This window comes from Rhamphochromis sp. 'chilingali' (assembly GCF_963969265.1).
Source record: "Rhamphochromis sp. 'chilingali' genome assembly, chromosome: 2".
Classification (NCBI taxonomy): Eukaryota; Metazoa; Chordata; class Actinopteri; order Cichliformes; family Cichlidae; genus Rhamphochromis; species Rhamphochromis sp. 'chilingali'.
In genome coordinates this window covers 36,562,345-36,583,156 of record NC_137930.1, presented here as the reverse complement: position 1 = coordinate 36,583,156, position 20,812 = coordinate 36,562,345, and the positions used below count along the sequence as shown (strand labels likewise).

General features: G+C 41.0%; 2 protein-coding genes across 2 annotated transcripts in view; both read right to left on the bottom strand.

Annotated features, from left to right (window-relative positions):
* Positions 1-819: 819 nt before the first annotated feature.
* LOC308393019 (potassium voltage-gated channel subfamily V member 2-like) lies at positions 820-5,932 on the bottom strand (the record flags this gene model as incomplete). The annotated part of the gene is given in 12 exon segments (XM_080876452.1): positions 820-848; positions 980-1,100; positions 1,103-1,123; positions 1,258-1,452; positions 1,951-2,076; positions 2,159-2,275; positions 2,364-2,618; positions 2,697-2,888; positions 3,935-4,118; positions 4,230-4,408; positions 4,811-4,948; positions 5,795-5,932. Coding segments are annotated over 12 exon segments (1,695 nt in total).
* Positions 5,933-9,832: 3,900 nt separating this feature from the next.
* Positions 9,833-20,812, bottom strand: part of vldlr (very low density lipoprotein receptor) — a 64,833-nt gene continuing 53,853 nt past the window's right edge. Inside the window, exons 17-19 of the mRNA XM_080864718.1 lie at positions 12,183-12,260; positions 11,897-12,066; positions 9,833-10,894 (exon numbers count right to left, since the gene is read on the bottom strand). Of these exons, the coding sequence (XP_080720844.1) occupies positions 10,859-10,894; positions 11,897-12,066; positions 12,183-12,260 (284 nt within the window). The 3' untranslated portion in view covers positions 9,833-10,858. The remainder of the gene's footprint in view (positions 10,895-11,896; positions 12,067-12,182; positions 12,261-20,812) is intronic.

Here is a 20,812-nt window from a genome sequence, read left to right as displayed (position 1 = left end):
GATACTACATATAAATTTGGCCACAGCCCCCCTTCAAGGTTATCTCCTTTTGCACCACTGAACTGTTTACAGTGCTGCTTTCAGTTTGGGTCACTCTCTAGAAATCCTGTCCTGATCATTTTAAATCCCTTCTGTGTAAAACTAACCGTTGACTTTTGTGCCAAGGATCATTGCTTGTGAGAGTTGAGACCTGGGATACTTCGGGTCAGGAATGTGACCAGGAGCATTTGTGGGAGTGTTCATGAACAGAGGCAGATATGCCTCTACAAAAGGTATTTAAACCTTGGTTAAAAATAAATTTGGGGGCTTGTCCAGGATCGGTACTTCTGGCCTATAACATGAATTTTTGTTGCTACCCAGCTCACAAAGCTAAAACATAAAATTGAGACTGACATCGGCTCATTTAGAAATGTTAGTTTTTATTCAATTTCTTAATAATCTAAGTTTACACACAAAGAAATTTAAACACTGCAGCCAGGAGAGCATGACCTAGCAAGAAGAAGTGGTGGTGCATTAAACACCAACTAAGTCAGTTTATCAGGTCCATGGTTATCTGTTGAGGTCATACACCCCCAAAGGTGTGCACTGCGAAGCCAATAGGAGTTGCAGGGAGCACAACAGAGCAAGAGTATAGTAACCAAATTTAAACCACCTGTGTTTTTGTTTTTTTTTAATGGGCGGGATTACATCATGTATAATGGGAGGATGGATGAAAGTATGCATAAATAAACAGGTTTGCCAATTCTTTGGCCAGAAAGTCCTCAAGTTTGACTTTAAATGGCTTCTGGAAGCTGTTTCACTGAAATGTCTCTTGCCACATTAGTTTCCACTTCCACCACTGCTGGCATCTGAATAGTCAAATAGTTCTATTATGAACAATAATATTGCTTTGAACATTGTGAGAACAATTTGTAAAAATAACTGAATAACCTGAAAAAAAGAGGTAGAATGACAAGTACAATTCCTGGCTTCTATTTACCTGTACACCCCCAAACTGATATCAGAAAAGTGTTGTTGGTGGTGGAAGTTTCCAGAAGCATCTCACCATCCGGCAGTTCATCCAGATAGAGTCTAGCTGTTATGGAAATTTCAGGTACTGTCTGCAGTATGTGTGATCAGGAACCTGTCACACATGTCACAAACACATGTTTGTAATTCTTCTCTTAAAACTTCTACAAGCTACTGTCATCACTTTTGGTGAATGCTGTCATCGCAGAACTCTGAGAACTTCTTTGCTGCCCTCCTGGCAAAGCCCATCTTCCCACGAGCCTTGGTCACAGCAGTGTACTCATGGGCCTTGAGCTTAGTGTAATAATCAGAGAACTTGTTGTAAAGGACGGAGATGGGCATGCCATTGAGAATGATGCCAAAGGAGATACAGGCGAAGGCAAAGATACGTCCAAGGTTGGTCTCTGGGTACATGTCGCCATAGCCCACTGTGGAAATACTCGCCTGAGGGGTGAAAGAGACAATAACTATAAAGATGCAAAGGTAGACACAGAGATTGAATGATCTTAGGTAGGATTTACTGAAACATGTCTTTCTTTTTTGTCCCACCACACAAACACTTACTTGTATACATTGTTATGTTTTATGTAAAACACTGGTTCTAAAATGAAGTGTAAGATCTTCATTTTGTGTACGTTGAATCAGTGGATATGAGTTAAAAGTCATAAATAGGGGTTTCATATCCAGAAACACAGACATTAATAGATGCCAAGAGGCAAAAGTACATTTACTGTTACACCTTGCTTGTCTTAATTGGCAAAGATTCAACAAGTTGCTGGAAACATTCCTCAGAGATTTTGGTCCATATTAACATGATAGCATTAGATTTGTTGGACTTACATCCCTGATGCAACTCTCCTGTTCCACCACTTATTTGCATTAATGAGCAGTTGAGCAAGTGTACTTAACAAAAATTGTTGGTGTAATTGTGTGTCGACTCACAGCAGCCCACCACCATGCCTGTGGCATGGAGGTGAAGCTGGTGTTGTAGCTATCGTGCTCCACTGTGTACACCATGGCTGAAAACATGAAGATTCCCATGCCGATAAAGAGCAGCAAACATCCCACCTGGAGAGATATTTTAGAGCAATTTCAGCATTTAGTTAAACACTTTCTTCATATTTCTCTCAACCTGCAGATAAACCCTGACCTGCTGGTAGCACTGTCTTAGCGTGAAGCCAAAGGCTCTGAGGCCCGTTGAGTGACGAGCCAACTTCAAGATCCTGAAGATTCTCATCAGACGCATGATCCTCAGAACCTGCCCAACCTACAGAGAGGGAAAAAACACTACTAAACATGGATAAGACCACCATATTTAAAGTTTAACAACAACAACTCTCCCATCTTTTCTTTACCTTCCCGACACGTGCTACTGTCTCAATGTCTCCAGAGTGCACGTGGATGTCCTTGTCTTCAAAGCATTCCAAGATCATCTGCAAGTAGTGTGGCAGGATAGCGATCAGATCAACTGTGTTCAGCATGCTGCGTCCAAAACATTTCAGGGCAGGGGTGGAGATCAGGCGCAGCAGGTACTCCAAGGTGAAAAAGGTGATGCATAACGTCTCGACGTACTCGCCGTAGAACCTGCCACTGGGCTCACCTGATGGTGTCTAGAACACAGAATATAAAGATACAGCTTCTGTTCTGAAACAATAAAGGATCAGTCATGGTTTTAGTGTTATAGACACCTTGTACTGCATCTCCTCCACGGTGTTGAGGGTCATGGCGACCAGCGACACCAGCACAAACATGGAGGATGCGACTGCCACAAGCTTGGCTGTGATCGAGGAGAATGGCATCTCCATTAGGTTCCAGATTTTCCTCCGGGTCTGCCCAAAGGCCATGCCGTTAAATAACACCTCATTCTCCTCTGTTTCTACCTGCAGGATGGAAATGCATCAGCAACAGGATACAAACAGCATTTTTTGTTTGCTTTTTAGAGGGGAGTCAAACTTGATGCTCACTAGAAACAACCAGAAAAATAGGCAGTATAAAAACATCTTATTTTTCATTGAGGATAAAACTAGACGAATGAAATGTCAAGACAAGTCACCAAACTGAAACGCGCTTGAATTAAACTAAAAAACGGGCACAGCAAACTGTAATGGAAACATCTGTATAAATCTGTGCCAAGGAAAAGCTTATTCTCTTCTCCCCATCTGTCAAGACAGCAGAGCAGAGCGCTGATTTATAATGTAGGTCAAACAGACTCAGAGTCAGCCAGCAGATTACTGCCAAATCAGAGTTAAAAAAATAACTGCTGAACCAATGAGGCAGCAGTAGGTGATGAACCCGTGACATTTTATTTTGCAGCACTGTTAAACATATGGAGTCGAACCGGTGGTAAAATAAATAAAGTCACTGATTACAAACTGCCTCCTGTGTCCTGTGGATTATCCACTTCTTACGGAGAAGGGAAAGTTACTGTTTTCTAGGCTGTGAGGGCTGCAAATAAAAATCCATGGCCATGTATATGTGTGTGTGTGTTACATTTGAAGACGGAAATCCCAAAAGGGTCACAAGATAAACATGAGGGATCCTGACATGAGATCTTGCACTTATTTTTCAGACCTTTTATAAAACGCAGCACATAAAAGATACGTTTCCTATTTGGTCCTCTAACATTTAGCATCCATGAAAAAAGCCCCACCCACCTGTAATTCAAAATATTTATTTATGAGGGTCAGCCAATTAGAAGAAAACTGGTTTAAAGAAAAGAGACAGGGAGCTATAAAGGTTGTTTCAGACAGATGGTGAACTGAGCGCCTGCACTACGGTGTGGTATAAGATAAATACTGTGAACTGTGAATCATGCAAAGGTTTTTTAAGTCTGTTCAACTGAGGTGAACTTGAGCACAATAATGTAAATGTTTATTTATTACACACAATTTAAGTAAAAATGCACAAAAAGTGTGACATTACTCACCAGATCGCCCATCTCTGTAATAAGCTGCTTCTGTATTTTCAGCTGCTCGTTCAGCTCGTCCTGCCTCTCTTCAAAGGAGATGCGGCAGCAGCGCTGGCTGTTTTTGATTCTGACCCCCCAGTAGTTTATCTCCTCCAGGAAGTTTCGGGGACACAGCTCGTCTTTAATCCACAACACTCCAGTTCTGACAGAGAGGAAAGAGACAGGAAAACAGCATCCATGATCATTCCAAGATATCACAAAGGAGATTAAAGTGTCCCTGTGTTGACTTATAACCTCACGTGTTTTATGTCACCTGTAGAAATTAAAGATGTTGTGGAAAATTGTTGGGTCGCGGTCAAAGAAGAACTCGTTGCGCTGGACGACGTAGTCATCACAGAGGTCCAGCTTCCTGCTGTGGTCTGTGTATGTGGCCAAGCGACCGATCCGAGTCTTCGGATACCTGGCGGCTAACCTGTAAGGCAGGTGATACACCTGAGAAATAAAAAGAGAATTAGTCTCTTCTCTTTAGCATAGACATTTGAAAAAACATAGAAAATTTTTCATTACAATTACAAAATGCTAATATCACAAAAAATATGCAATGTACAAAACCAGTTTAAAAAAATCTAGTTTTTATTCATTGCTACTGGAAAAAGTCAGAGTGAACTCAGAGGAGACCTCCTGAATCTGTAAGTTTCTATGGGATTGGATCAGAACCACTGATTCCACGGGTTCAGCAGTAACATCTGAGCAAGACGGCTGTGACAGATATGCAGCTCACAGTCTGATAATGATGTATGAGTGCCACCTCTGCTGCTTGTTAATAAGTGTCAGGTTCAGTCCTAACAGTAAAATAAAAATATTAGCAGTTATGCAAAAGTTAAGCGGAGTTACCGTTCCTCCAACATTGATGTTGAGAATGAAGTGTTTGGTTGGAGAATTCAGCAAGCGGGAGGGAGACACTGGCAATCGATCTTCCACCTCCTCGTTTTCATACTCTGCATAAATATCGTAGATGTCTCTGCCAAGGTCCTTCAAAATATAACAAAACACAAAATGAACAGAAAAACTGAAAAATATCAGCTTAGATATGATCGTAGTAAAGTAGTAGATTTGTTTTTGCTCATCACAGTTCCAATTAGGTGAATGCTACTCTACACCAAACCTGGTGTAGAGTAGCACCTGTTGTGTAATTTTTACCTTATTGGTTGCCGTGACAGATCACTTTCCAAACTTATGAGAAAAACAAGTGGCATGGTGGTTCACTAAATAGCATTTCTGCCTCACATCATAGCAAGAAGGTCCCCAGTTCACCTGGTCATCTACAGTCTTCTGCGTGGAGTTTGCTTTGAGTACTTCAGCAAATTTAAATAGCAGATTCTGAACTGGCCGTGGATTTGAGGAAAACACAGTGCTTAAGGCAGATGGAATACCAAGTCCAATTCCACTTCCTGCTTGGCATCCTTGTCAAAGATTTCACTGAAGAGCTCCACATCTGTATATTTAAGTTCCAGTTTTACTTTAATGTTGCTGTTGATTTGTTGCTTATAGTAGCCTGTACTATTTTTATTCATTACCGTTCTGCTGTGAGACGGCAAGTTCCCCTGTGGCATCAATAAAGTACCCATTTACCTCTCCATATCTATGCATCCATGAATCCTACTTTATCTTATATTTGAGAGTCTTAGCTTGAGCACTAGAATGTGGTTCAATGCTGAAAAAACACAACAGCCGTAAAACCATGGAAGCTGTCTCAGCCTCACTGAACTTGTTGAATCTGAACAAAACATAACCAAAATCCAAAGGTATAGCTCAAATCTGTTTTTTAAAAATAGCTCCATCAAATCAAACAAATCCCAAATGGACCGAGTGACTGACCTGCATGGAGTTCCATGGTTTAATGAAGGCGCTGATCAAGTCCAGGTGTTCCACTGTTTCTTTGACCTCTTGAGTCCGGCTGCCGGGCTTGTAGCTGGAGAATAAACTCCTGCTTCGAGCTCTGAGGTGGTTAAACATGATCGCTGCTTTAAGTGTTAAATGTAAACTGCACAGAGACACGTCGCATTCACAGACACATTCAGTAATAAAGAAATCATACTGTTCACACACATGCACGCAGCTGACAGAGAGATATCACACGCAGAGTGATGAGGGAAGTGATTCTCCTTGCCTAATGCTGCTGACTGAGATGATCCGGGTGCTTAAAGTTTTAAATACTATTATCCTCTTCTGTCCATCTCCTGATCTCTCAAGCTCTCCCTCTCCTCCCACTTTCACATAAGTTTACAAATCTGGTAAATTAGGGTCATAAATGTGATCATTTTAATACTATTCTAAGATGTCAGTCCACTGCTTTGTACAAGACAGTATTTGAAAACTCTTAATTTACAACAGCATCTGAAACGTAATGATACAGAGCAGCTATAAAATGCAGTTCTGACATTCATTGCCAACAGATAGCATAGGAAAAAAGTAGAGTAGCAATTTCTTTGTAGGTGACTGTAGGTGTCAAAATCTCTGTACCCTACAGAACACATGCAGATCTAAAGTTCTGTCATTGTTATACTTCACTACACATGGACATTGATCTGGTCCGTAAAGTAGCTGAGGGGATTGTTGATCAGTTTCATCTGCTTTGGTGTACATTTTAGTACAATGACACTACTGTTAGCGATACCTGGACCTTACAGTGTTTCCAGAGGGAGCCCAATTCCTCCAGGCTGGCACATCAATACATGCCATTGCCAGAAGGTTTGCTGTTTCCTCCAGCACAGTCTCATAACCATGGAGGAGATTCCAGGTAATAGGCAGTTACTGTAGCAGAGCTGGGCAGGCCTGTAGAAGGTACTTTAGCAGGACCAGTATCTGCTCCTTTGTGCAAGGAGCACAGTTGCATAATGACCTCCAGCAGGCCACTGGTGTGAACATCTGACCAAGCAATCAGAAGACAGCTTCCAGAGGTTGATCTGAGGGCCCAACATCCTTTAGTAAGCTCTGTGCTCACTACACCGTGGAGTCCGACTTAGATTTGCCATAGAAGACCAGAACTGTTAGATCTGCCACTAGTGGGACGATGTAGGAAAACCACTGACTGGCCCCAAACTCCCCTGTGTTAAATCCAATAGAACATCTCAGGGACATTATGTTTCAGTCTAAATCTGGGAGATGATCCCCTTAGACTTCATTCACTGTGTCATTAGGAGATTTCTCCAACATTGACAGACACACATACAAGCACGTGGTGGGACAAACAGAGTACCAATGCTGCTAGGCTGCACCTCCGTTCATCCCTGGTCCCTACCTGGGATTTTTTCCCCCCCCACTCAGATCTGATTTTTTGTGTTCTTACAGTCTTTCTTAAAATGTTCCTTTAAGGTTTTTTTTTTTTTTTTTTTTTTTTTTGAATAGCGTAGTTTATGAAAGAAACTTGTGAGCTAGTAACTCGGCACATCGCCTTGTCCAAATATGGTAATTTCTGGCTCATCAAAAATTGTCAATATCAATGATTTGACATAATGTTGCAGCATCTTTGTCCATCTTTTATGCAGTACATGGTTTGAAGCCTCACTTCACTGAAAAATGTATTTTGAGGCTTGGAGGGGAACCGAGCCGGTTGAGTCGCTCCTTTGAATTAACTGACATGAATCGGGCATCTGATCATTTGAGGGTTTCCAGCTTGCAAGAGATCCAGAAGACACTCAAGGATCCTCCACAGTATGGAAAAACTAAATTAACCCTCCTGTTATGTTGGTTTCCAGGAACACCAATTATGCTCCTGGGTTAATTTGACCCAGGGCAAATTTACTCATCCAAAAGTGTCAGAAACACTGGCATTGATGACTTTGATTTTCTTTTATAAGTTTGATTTTTTTGTTGTTTTCTGTAGTGATGCAGATGACATGTGACATCTCTCCTGTTGCGCAACATAACAGCAGGGTTAACCTGCTGTCACCTTGAGCCAACTGTGGATGAACAGATGGATTTTATGTAGTAAATTAGTTTTTCTAAAAAAATAAAAATAAAAAATAAAAAAATAAAAAATGGAAAGCAAAGCATCTACTGTTCCCAGCAGTCAAATAAAAGACATTTTTGGTTTTAAGACACAAAGTTTGGATATTTCAGTTGATACGATCTTGGGAAAGTATTTCCCGTTGTTCAGAGCGCTCCTTAAATGCATCACAGCAAACCTCGATTTTCAAATATCTGATGTAGCCTTCCTTCAGATGCAACAGACTTTCGCATTTTAAATCTGTGCCTTAATCCAAGTGTGTGCGTTTGATGCAGTTGCTGCAATTATAACTCAAGTAGTTAGGTGGAGATTAATCCTTCCTGCAGTTAAACAGGGATAATAAAAAGATGGAGGCAAACTCAGTTTCTCGACCCACTTCCCTTTACATACACGCATCCTCATGTTTGCCCCTGATCTGACTGAGGGTAGATTAAACTGTGCTGGAAGCAGAGGAGGAGAGTTTAAGTCATTACATACAGAGTCAGTCCTGCTTGTGCAGGGGAAGTCCTTAGACTTAGATGAAAGTTGTGCTGTTACTTGTTCCACTCGGTCTATGGGGAGGTGCGCACGCACATGCATTAACATTTTTAGTTCTCTTGCACCCAAATTTACCTTTATAATTTGCTTTGAGCATGAGAACTACATATTTTTGGAGTTATGCTTTCAGTAAATACACTGCAACTTTAAACAACCCCCCCCCCCAAAAAAAAACCCAACCCAAAATGCACTAAATCTCTGGCATATCCATCTGGCCAGTTTAGTCAGAGTTGGTTAATCAGCTGGTTTTGTTTTAATGAAGGTGCACTACAAGGGCAACGATGAGACAACCCCCAAAACAGGAATAGCTTTACAGGTGGAGGCCAATCACATATTTCTCCCTCATCTTCTGTGTGTGTAGGTTTGTGTTGTTGTTTTTCCCCCCCCCCTCGAGGGAGTTTTGCATTTGCTCAGGTCAGTGTCACTACTGGAAGCATGAGGCTTTACATGGACCCTAAAGAGGTTGTGCAAGCAGTCCAATCCTCCAGGATGGCACATCAGTGTGTGCCATTGTCAGGTTTGCTCTCCCACCCCTTACAGATTTAAGGACACGGAGAAAATTCCAAGAGAGCTGGGCAGAAGCAATGTTTCTGCTCCTTTGTGCATGGAGGAACAGGATGAGCACAGCAAAATGACCTTCAGCTGGGCACTGCAGAGAATGTCTGAACAAACAAACTGACTTCATGAGGGTCGCCTGAGGGCCCAAAATCCTCTAATGGGCCTACTGTTCAGTGCCTGGGATTTGCCATAGCATAACAGAATTGGCACACTCGTGGCAAACCAGCTCTCATGTGAATGACGTCTGGGGAGACCATGGAAACATTGCTTTGCACCACCTGTTTTGGTAGGTCTGTGATTGTCTGGAATACCCATGCAGGGACGTACAGATCTTTACAACACCACAACTGCAATCAAGTATTGGGATGAAATCCTTTGACCCCATCAGACCCAATGCTGATGCAGTGGGTCCTAAGCTCCAGGTTCCTGCTGGTGCACAACATTGCCCAGCATCATGCAGATATAGTATGGCTGTAATGGTTAACCAATGACTGTTTTCTACAGTCATTGGTTAACAGACAAAGTTACAACTACTGTTGTTATATTAGTCATGTACAAGTGGGATTTTAGCATTTGTCAAATCAGCAAACGTAATGTTGTACTTGCTTTGTAGAATAATCAGCTCTGCTGAGTGAAATTCTGGTATTTTGCCTGCAACCTACCACCTATAGTTTTCTTGATAACCAAGATTTGACAAAAGAAAAAATTTGTACAGCTCAGGAACAGGCTTTAAAACAGTCCACAAATCAGTGGGTGAGGTCATAGAGGCCATGTATCACAAAACATTTATGCATGACAAAAAACAAACAAGATTTTCTGAGCAAAGTTGTGGATTAAATTTTAATTCCGAAGTGATTCGCAGATCAGTTTCTTTACAGATACAGAGTCTTCCCATTTTATTGGTGTCCCCCCTTCTTTGTACAAGGCTAGAAAAAGTTCACAGCAACAGCACAAACATACAAAATAGTTTTACCAAATTAATTGTGTTTTGTTTTTTCCTTCTTAAATACATCTGAGCCGCTGGTATGACACCCAACCATAGCAAAAAACTGATCAAGTCAAATGTATACAATCTTATTTACACAAGGAGCATTTGATCAAAGTGCATTGAAGAGTCCTGATTGACGATCATGTCCAAAGGATGGGCAAATATGTACAGTGTTTACAAAAGCTGTAACCATGGTTATTTCACAAGCATAATAATAATAATAATAATAATAATAATAATAATAATAATAATCCTGTAAGAATGCATTCTAAGAGGTGGTGATGGCAAGAAAACACTCAAATTAATGAAAGAAAACTTAGTTTTGAGATATTACTGCCCAAACATGATCGTACATAAATATTCACATCTGAGGAAGCAACAAAATCTGGACCGCATCCTCTCCTCATTAAAGCCTTACTTCTAAAGGACCCTTGACCCCTCGTGTTTTGTGCAGTCTTCAAACATTCACCGTGTCAGATTCTGGGAGCCTAGATGAGGAGATCAAACTGACAATTCATCCCTTTCAACTGTTGCGACACGATGCCAGCAAGCTTCTTAAAGAGGGCGGGACAAAGAAATGACTGGAAAATGTCTGTGGCCCAAAAATAACGGAAAAAAAAGAAAAGAAATCCTTACAACTTTGGATGTGGAATGAAACCAGTCGGGACAGAATTCATTGCAATATTTACATATAAATAACATTTCCTCTTCACCACACACAGTGGTCTAATGTACTTCAGAAGGCATGTGGTCGTACTATAAGGTCTGCTGCTGCTGCTACGGTCAAGCGTCGGCACTGGAACGAGGCGGCGCGGTGTGACCGTGAAAAAATAAAAAAGACCCAACACGATCAGGATAAATCATCCTCTGTGCTCACTATCGAAATCTGGAGGAAGATGAAGGGAGGGGGAGGAGAGAGGAAGACCGGTTTAGAAATGCTCACAACAACAGCACTTTAAAGGCTCGTTCATTCCAAGCTGCACCGTCTGCTGCATTCATGAAGTAAGACAGTGTGCTGGTTTAAAGGGAAGGCGTGTGCTGCAGGTATTGAACTCATGTTGCCTTTTGAAACGTCTGCTGCAGCTGTGAGGGCGACAGCAGAGGCTCGTGTCCATCTTGTGGCCCCGGCCGGGCTTAGGTTAATCCGTTTAATCTGTATACATGCTTTGCAGACGGCCAACAATGAACATTAAGGATTACTACGGGCCACAAGGTCATGGTGAGAGTGGAGGTCATTAACATGCAGGCTCCATCTTCCGAAGCCTGGCTGGAATCATTTAAGCTGCTCAGAAACTGCAGCTCGTGGTTATTTTCACCTTTGCTGAGGAGGTTACGTGACTGGTTCAGTTCATTTGTTGGGAGGATTACACAAAACGCTGGCGAGGTGTATGAGGGGGTAAAAAACAGACAGGCATTGTTAAGGACAACTTACAAGGACTCTTTACCAGTCCTCTACCACTGCCCACGCCTGGTTACCTACTGACTGAATGCATGTACAGTGATGGTATTGTTTGCATAAATAAGCAGCTGCGTGTTTTAGTTACTCTGGTGATTTGAGGCCATGGTTTATTTACAGCTCCAATAGTTTATGAGTAAATTGAGCTAACATTTTGTAAGTGATTGCTCACAACCTAAGGTGACAGGTGCACCGAGTTACTCCTGGGTTGTTTTTATTTGCTTAGAATAGTTTATTATTTTGATGCCTTGCACACCAACATGTGAATCAAAGCTCCGTCATTTAAACTGTTCCTGCAGCTCAGACCTTTACAAAGTTTCACCAACAAAATGTCTCGAGCTGAAATTTCCAAATTCCCAGTCTAAATTTTCATCTGGAACGAACTGTTAATCACTACCCTGAGTTAACGTTGTTCGTGGATTCTTCACTCACCGCGGGGTACGTGTGTCCTACATTGGCGCCGTGCCTCGTGATGTCAATGTTGAGGTCTTCTTCTGTGGTCTTCAGGTAGACTGGGTTGTCAAAGTTCATGCTCTTCTGGTTCTTCAGCTGCCAGTTCCTCCACATCAGGTAGCCGCCTGCTGCCGCCATCGCCAGTAGCACTGAGAGGAGAGACGAACAGTCAGGAGTCAAATCAACTCCCCCCCCAAAAAGTGCCAAGGATCTGAAATGAGGATTTTAATTAGTTTGCGCAAGTGTGTGGGCAGCATCTACTCACAGACGGGTAGTATGGCCCAGGCAGCAGCAGAACCTCTGGCTGTCGAATTCACTTGAATTGATGTGCTCACATTGGCTTCTGAAAGACAAAACAAGGCACATGCCAACAGCCAACAAGTTTAAAAACATTTCCTTAGTCTTTGACTACCAGTTAGGTTTCCAATCAAGAAGCAGAATAAAGTGAAAATCCAAAATCATTTTGGCAACTGGTTTTTAATCTTTTAAAGAAAACAGCATCTGATGAGTCTCTCATTTCCCCAGTCTACTTTACCCAGTGTGTTCTTGTATCAGTGTCAAGTGAGGGCGGAAAAGAAGCTTGGCTGAACGCAGTAACAGACCTCAGAAGAGAAAGTTGGATTTGCTCGTACTACCAGCTGGCCCCCTTTGTGAAACTATTAAATTCTTGCAACATGTCAACATTTTGGTTCAGAGTAAAATATTAAACTTCTGGCCTCATCCTTTCAATGAATTCATACCTCACCCTTCAAATAGCGTAAACCATCATTTTGGAGTGCTGACCGCATATGTGACAAAATCAATAGAGGTAATCAAAGTTCAATCTGTCCAAATCTTTGGTTTGATTTATTAAAGCTAGAACATCCTTAGCTTCACTTTGTTTACCAAATATCAGCTAGAATCATTATGCTGCAATAAATGTCTTGTCTACCAAATCAAAGCGAAACACACAGACAGTCAAACAGTCTTTGTGTTCGAGAAGATTTCAGTCTGAGATCCAGGTTCACTTGGATAAAGAGACTTTAGGGCATTTTGTTTAGCTTTTGTGGACAAAGTTATAAGCTCAGACTTCTCTTGTTCCATGTGGGACAGTTTTTTATAAATAGAATGATGGCTTAAATTCAAACAAAACTGTCAAGTTCTAAAATTCACCAGCATACATGGTTTTTAGTTTCTATAACGTGTCAAAAAACCCGTCAGGAGTAAAGTGGAAGCTCTTTAACAGCTTATTACAGTTTAAATAAAGCATTTCCATCAGCAGAAGAAAGTGTTTGGAGCTGCGTCAAACTAAACTACAGCCTGTGTCTTTATGGTAATGAAGGATATCAGAACAATGCAACAGTGTTTTGCAGCAACAATGGAGCTCAGTGACAGGAAGAGGATATAGCAGGCTTTGGATACTTGGGCATGATTTCATAGGAGGATTAATTCATTGTTCTGTCGTTTGTTGATAGTCTATTTTTCTTTCTTTGATTTTTGACATCCTGCAACACCTCATCTAAAAATAGGACATTAAGATGTTCAGGACTGCAAGACTTCTTTAACTCTTGGTGTAAGCACAAATGTTATGCTCTCCCAAGAAAGCTGAGATCACAGTTTGAAAAGCAGCGTTGGGGAAGGAGGGGGTTACAGTCTGAGAATTGCTGATTCTTGCTTCTCTTGCACGACTTCATTTCTTGATGATGCCTGAAGGATTTGTGCTACAATCCCTTTGTGTTGCAGTAATATAACAGTCACGTCTTAATTACCAGATTATGCCAAACTTTAAATGGGAAAGTGATTCTAGTGATGAAGCTTCCTTGTTCCTGCCACTAGGTGTTGCTCATGTGCTGTGCTCTTAATAGTGTAATGAACTGTGGTTTAATCAGCTGAAACAGAGGCAAACAACAGCTTTTCCCTCTAAGTACAGCATAAAAAAAAAAAAAAAAAAAAATCTAATTTGACCCTCCGTGGTCAAATGAGATTCATGAGAACAAACTCCACTTTAGAAACGGGGAGGATCTCATCAGCAGACCTTGTGTTTCTGATTAGGGTTGCTGTATGCATTTTACAGAGGATTAGAACAAAGTTCCTGAAGTTGTTTATGCAGTAATCACATTTTAGACCTTGTGAGTCTGATATGTTTGACACATGGCCGACAAGTCACACATCCAACATGATGCCCGCTTTGTTTCCAACAAACGTTAAACATGCAACAAGAGACCTGAGAGGACTTCCTCACACACAGTCCTACATTACATTTATCTGCACAAAACAATGAACCTGAGATTAGAAGCACATTTATGCAGCTGAGATTTAACAAAATTCTCAGCTCCTCAGGTTAAATAAAATTTTAACCTGAGGTTAAATAAAATTTTAACCTGAGTGAAATAAATGAAATCTAGATAACATGACCTGAAAATCAAATTTAACAGCACAGGAGACATAATCCTAGTTTTGTTTTTTTTTGTTTTTTAAATAAACTAATAGATTCTTTGTCCCTTTGGATGAAATATTCGTTTTTTCTGTGCAAAATGTATAGTACTCAAATATATTTAGAGACTTATATCAGCTCATTAATGTTCATGCGCAGATATTCTCAGACTAAGATTTCATCAGGTCAAGAGTGACTCGTCTAGAGTTACTGTGTCGTTTTGGCTACAGGTAGTTCTGTTAAGGAGCTTATTGACCTGCTGGATGTTGAGAGGGTGAGCAAATATTTTGTGGCCCAGGCATTTTCATATTTTGTTAAATATGTGTATACACAGAGCAGACTGTCCCTAGATTTGGGTTCCATAATTTATATTTTGGACAAAGCCAAGATGAGTTCCCATCATTTTCTGTGGGCAGCAATAAGGGGAACACTAGAGGAATGGACTCTAAAATCACTGAGCACAAATACTGCTGTACAGAGACACTGATGCAACAACTGCCCGTTACACTGCAGTTATGTGTCTGCAATTCTAATTCCTGCAAGCTTATCAACCAAGTGCGTTACAGTAATCGAAGGCCAATTAATCACATTTGAGAACTTACAGATTCATGGAACATTAATGGCCATCCTCTTTGCCTGTACCCGCATGAAAAGATGAAAATACTTGAGAAAAAAAAAAATCCTGATTGATGTCATAATTCATGCATGACAGGGTTAGATAATTACAATTACACACGTCACACATCTATAGTAAAATTAAACAACCAGTGGGTGGCAGCGTATGGAGTGAGACATCAGGGTCCAATGTAGTGGTTTATGTGCAGGCATATCATCAGCACTGATACCAATACAAGAAAACAGCCTTTGAATAGCTGTCCACTGTAGTGACCACTATGCCTGAAAGGGTTAATATTGACACCAGCAGGCTACTTGACTACCTGAAATCAGCCCACTGTGTTATATTAAAAAAAAAAAAACAAAACAAAAAACAAAACCCAAACACCTTCTGTGCATCTTCAGCACAGATAAACACCAAAGCACAAGCAGAAGCTAGCATAACAGACGTGAAAAAATAAAAAATAAGAGCAAGCTCCAAGCGGTTAAAAATCTCCACAGCACCATGGACACAAGAAACCTTTAATTTTGGCTTTAATCAAACAAAAAGCTGATTAAATGAGTAGGTTGGGGGAAGGATGGGCTGTACCCAAAAACATTTAAGTCAGATGTTCCCCAGTTAACAATTCAAATGAAAATGCCTCCTTGATCCATGGTGAGGGAGGAGAAAAGCCTGTTTTTTGTAATCATTTTTGAACCAAGCCCAACATTCTTTAAAGCGAGCCAGAGACAAACGCAGCGCAGCCAACAGTTTTACCTGAGGGTGGCTGTATTAGACCTTTCCCAGTATCCTTTGAAGGACCTTTGAAAGTAGGGTCTGTACAGAGAGAGCCAAGAATCATGCTTCACACACACAAAACTTAACAGAGGGTGTCCTATTTATAAAAAAAAAAAAAAAAACCCAAAAAAAAAAAACCCCAAGCAGCACACATGCAAGTAGGCCTTCTTTGAATATAGACCAGATCTCAGGAGACTAAGCTAGTAAATAAATGCTCTGAAGCACTGATCCATTTTTGTTCAGTGAGAGGAAAGCCAAGCCAAGTAGAGAACCATCACAACAGCAGCAATGTCACATCTTTAACATTACCCTTGTGGTTCTCCTGCTTTGATATGACGAATGCTGGACAAGTGAGAGGACGACTCAAAGGCAATTTCACAGATTGAAAGCTGCAGCGCACTATATTAAAAAAAAAAAAAAAAAAAAAAAAAAAAAAGCATCAATCAGGACGTCTCTACCAGCATCTGTACAACCAGGAAGGACAGCTACAGCAACAATACAACCTTTATAGCTGGATCAATATGATCTTGATTAGCAGAGGCAGCAGTGTTAGGATGTCTCAAGGCTTGAAATGAACAAGTCAGACTGAAAAAGCAATATTAACACAGTCAAGACCAAACTAAAGCAGTTTCCAAAACTTTTATCTACAAAAGAAAAACATTTTCAGATCAAATCACTCATAAAACTTGCAAAGATTAAAATTGGAATTGAACTGCAGTAACTTTGTGTGAGGGCCATTAATTCTTTTGGTTGCAATTATCTTTACTCAGACGGCACAATATTTTTGGCCGTTATGATGCGACTGTCAGGTCAAAACTTCCCTTTTCCATAACAGACCACTTTTTCTATGACACTTGTCATATGTCATGAAGAAGGTGGGGCTAGCTGGATGGCTATAAGCAGTCAATGGGAAACAAAAGCAAATGTATAATTGGGAAGCAAAATGTACACCGCTCTGGTTTTACATCATTAGGCTCAAATGCAGTCATTTTAGAAAAAAAGCTCAGATTGCCATCATGAAAAACCTGCTACATACGTAACCCTGACCATTGACGGGTTGATCAAAGTCTCAGGTATGTTATACAAGCATCAGCTAACATAACCCCGAGCATAGCCTTAAGTAGAGATAAGCAATGTGCTACATGTGTCTGGTAAGCTCACCTCTTTCCTTCCAACACCAAATATCTCCTTTCCAAAACTACATCTCCAGACCCTAGAAAGGTTTTACACTCCAACATGTCAGTATGTCCCCAAACTCACACACAAAAAAAAGACAAAGCAAGCACCTGCAAACTAAGGCTCATCTTTGAGGCATTGGTTCAACTTTACTTTTTGGGCAAACAGGAAAAGCCAGGAGCAAGCTTTCAGCCTTTGAATCTGCAGAAGGGTAAAGCACGTGTTTGCCACACTCCTTTGACTTTCACATTTGACTTTAATCCAATAATCAATAAATTCCAAATGCAATGAAAACTTATCTGATAAAAGGCAAGGACATTTAGGAGAGTCTGTAAAACAGTGGTCTCAGTATGCATTTTGCTTAATATAAACAGCCTGTCATTTTTATAGGTTTGTGTATGAACGGCAAGAAAAAAAAAAGCATATTTAATTAGACAATGTTTCATTCAGATAATTCAGAAATTTTGGATATAATATTGGCAGCTTTATAGAAAGATGGAACCTGTGATGAATGATACCAAATGATAAACAGTGGAACAAGTCTCAGCAGAGTTGCAAAATCCATGAAACGCACTGCATTTCAGCCTGAGATGGTGCAGTCTGAAGGAAAAACACTCCCCAGTTGCCTCTAAAGACTGTTATACGAATCCCTCTGTAGTAGTTTGAGGTCCAAACCCTGAAGTGAAGAGCAATGCTCATTACTCTCTCTCCCCCTGTGCCACACTAACAAGATTAGGGCCGGTCCAAACTGCAGCTGCACAATACTCTACAGTTCCCCATTCGGTCCAGCTGCGACGGCTGTAAAATGGGATAAATGTGTTATCTGCTGGTTTAGTAAAGAGCAACGAGGCCTGTGACAACGAAGCCTTTGACTACGAGGAAGGTGGAGGCGCTTTTAGCAAGTGACAGGCATCCCATTTTAACTCCTCCCACACTATTCTCACTATTTATTAACAGGACAGACAGGCGTGAAAATACAGTTTCATATAAAGACAGCAACAAAAAAAAAAAAAACTATATACAAACAGGTCTGTACAGAATCAATCTCATAACTGCAAACACAGATGCCAAGGAGATAAAGACAAGTATGCACTTTCACATCCCGCCAGTCAGGGTGGTACTTCCAGTTATTAGAGTCTGGAGACAGCTCGAGGTTCCCTAACAGTCTATGAGATGGTGACTCAGGCTGCAGGGATGCTCACTACACGAAGGCCTTGTATATCTGCAAAGAACCCAGGCTGTAAAGTCTGCTGCAGAGCACCAGGAATTTATTGGTGCACAGTTCATGGCATCAAAGCTTTAATGACCCAAATGCCAACTGGGAATCTTCATAACCACAGTATTACCCACCACCATCATGCAGAAAACACTGTTACATGCCCCTCTGCAACCCCAGGAGCATCAATCTGCATGCTCAGCAATGTCGGAGGCTGGACTAAAACTTTCTAACTACAGCAGTGATAACTATGTTCTACCACCCTGACACTATTACAGCTGTGGTTCAAGCTTTTTCTGAATGACCCACCAAAAGCTGAATTAGAGCTCATGCCCCACACTTCAATTTTTAAAATCAAATGAGTGAAACAAAATGCTCCAAGTTGAATTCAAGTTAAAACGCTTAAACATTTACCTGCACTTTTCTCTTTTCATTCTAGCTGACCATCTAGAATTCATCTTATAAGTTAAAGAGAAACTGAACAGAGAATCTGAAGAGAAAGGACCTATTGTGGATGCTTTTTGCACTCTGAGCTTCATAAAGTGTTCTAAAGGGCCACCACTGTGGACCACACTGAGAACTATGGGCCTACTCTGATCTTCTGGTTGTAGATGCAGGCATGCACACCTACAGAAAGACATTCCTTCAGTTAAAGTTTTGGACACTCTTCGGCAAATATTTTGCAACAAAACAATAGAATCTGCTGCTGAGGTCTCTAGGCATCATCTTTGACTGCATTTGACAAATTTAGTCCTTGCTCTGCTCAGCACAGTGACACATGAGCCAATTCTCCATCTGCTGCAAGCTCAGGTTATAGTGCCCCTCCAGCTTGCAGCACATCTTTAAATCACCAGCTGCAGTCCAAGACGGTACAGCTGGAGGAGGCCTGAGGCTCTCTGGAGAGGCAGCTGAATGGATCAAGTTTGAAAAGTCTGGAACGTGCTGCAAGGATTATGCTGAGGTCAGTGAGGAATTTTAAATTTTTTTGAGTGCCCACTCAAGCATATTTAAAATCAGCTGGAAACTGTTGAACAGTTGTATTTGACTGAACCAGCGAGTTTCCCTTTCACGAGCTCCCGCCTTTAACATTTAGACCATTACAGAGCTGACCTGCTGTGCACGAGGCCAAGGGACTCTGATAAAACTTCACCTATATATTTAAAAAAAAAAGAAAAAAAAAAGAAAAAAAAGAAAAAAAAAAGGGGGGGAGTAAAAAATAGATCTGAGGAAAATGAAACTTTAAAAACCACCAGATATTGTACACTAAGAAAAGCTGTAAAACCTGTCAAAACTCCCAGAACTCAAAAATGAGGAGGGAAGTGGAGAAGACTCTTAAAGAAAGCCGAACAGGCTAACTAGAGAGACTTTCACACTGGAGGACAGGAGTGCAGAGAGTCGTCACGGAGATGTTCCAGTACTTTGTGTACACCAGTGTCTTGGTCTACAGCTCTAGTCCAATTAGGAGAGAGTGTGTGCTGAATTCAGCTGTCAGGTTCCTATCTTACAGTGCTTCACTATGAAAAGGATAATCTGTGGCAGCAAAAAAGGAGCTGGACTGCTCAAGACAGAAACTACTAAGGGAAGAGGACAGTGTTTCTAGGCAACCTTTCCCTAGCAAATAAAAGAGGCAGAAGGAGAGAAGGGCTGCAGTTTGATTTTTTTTTTTTAGTGCACTACTACAATTCTTACAATTCTCAGATCTAACAGTAACAAACACACTGGTACTTGGCCATTTCTGGTGTCCAAACTCCTTGCTTTCGAAGTTAAAATAAATCTTACGAAGTTGCCGGAAATTTGAGTGCCGATGCAAGCAGATTAGGGCTGCCACAAACGACGATTTTAAATAGTCGACGTCATCATGACTAGTCGACTAATCGTGGCAGCCCTAAAGCAGATGTAGTCTTGCTCTAGACAAACACTGAAAACTTCACTTGAAACTTATCTTTTGCAAAATCTGCAATCACATTAAAGCCATCTCAGCTGTCAAAGTACAGAGACAAGGTTAAACTACAGTAGTGCTACTGGAAACATCTGAAAAGGTATCAAACAGTGGGAGTGCGGAGTTCTCCAAGGACCCGTTCCTGAACCCGCTTTCCCTATAATATCTCAGAATATGGAATACATGCAGGTCCATAACTAAAGTCAGAGTTACTGAAGAATGCTGTGAAGGGATTAGGGTCCCATATAATCGTTAAATGGTAGCTGCCTGCAAATATATTACATGTAGGTTCCATATACAGGCTTGTTAGATCCATCTCAGCACCATGCCGTGCATCTTAAAGCATGAGCCTCAGTAAAAGGAACAGGAGTGTTTGCCTTCATTTTATCAGTATGCCACAGTGTAAGCTTTCTCTGCAGCCAAAAATCAGCAAACAGTCTCATCCAGAGCACAAAGCACACTTCAGTGAAGTGCAGTGTTGGTGTAATGCGTTACTGTAATTAAATTACTTTTCCACTGAAAAAGTAGTAATTACTGTTCATTTTTAGGTATTTTAATTACAGTTACTTACAATGTACTTGTGTTACATTGTAAATTAAACTCGCTGAATATCATTATTTAATTTCAATAATTTGTCTTCTAAACGTAGAAGTAAACTCTGCCGCTTTAACATCGCTGTAGTGCAGCTGCACGTCATTTCGCCAGTTTGCTGCATAGTCGTATTCTAAAGCGGAAGATGTCGGACTCGGCTGAAGCGA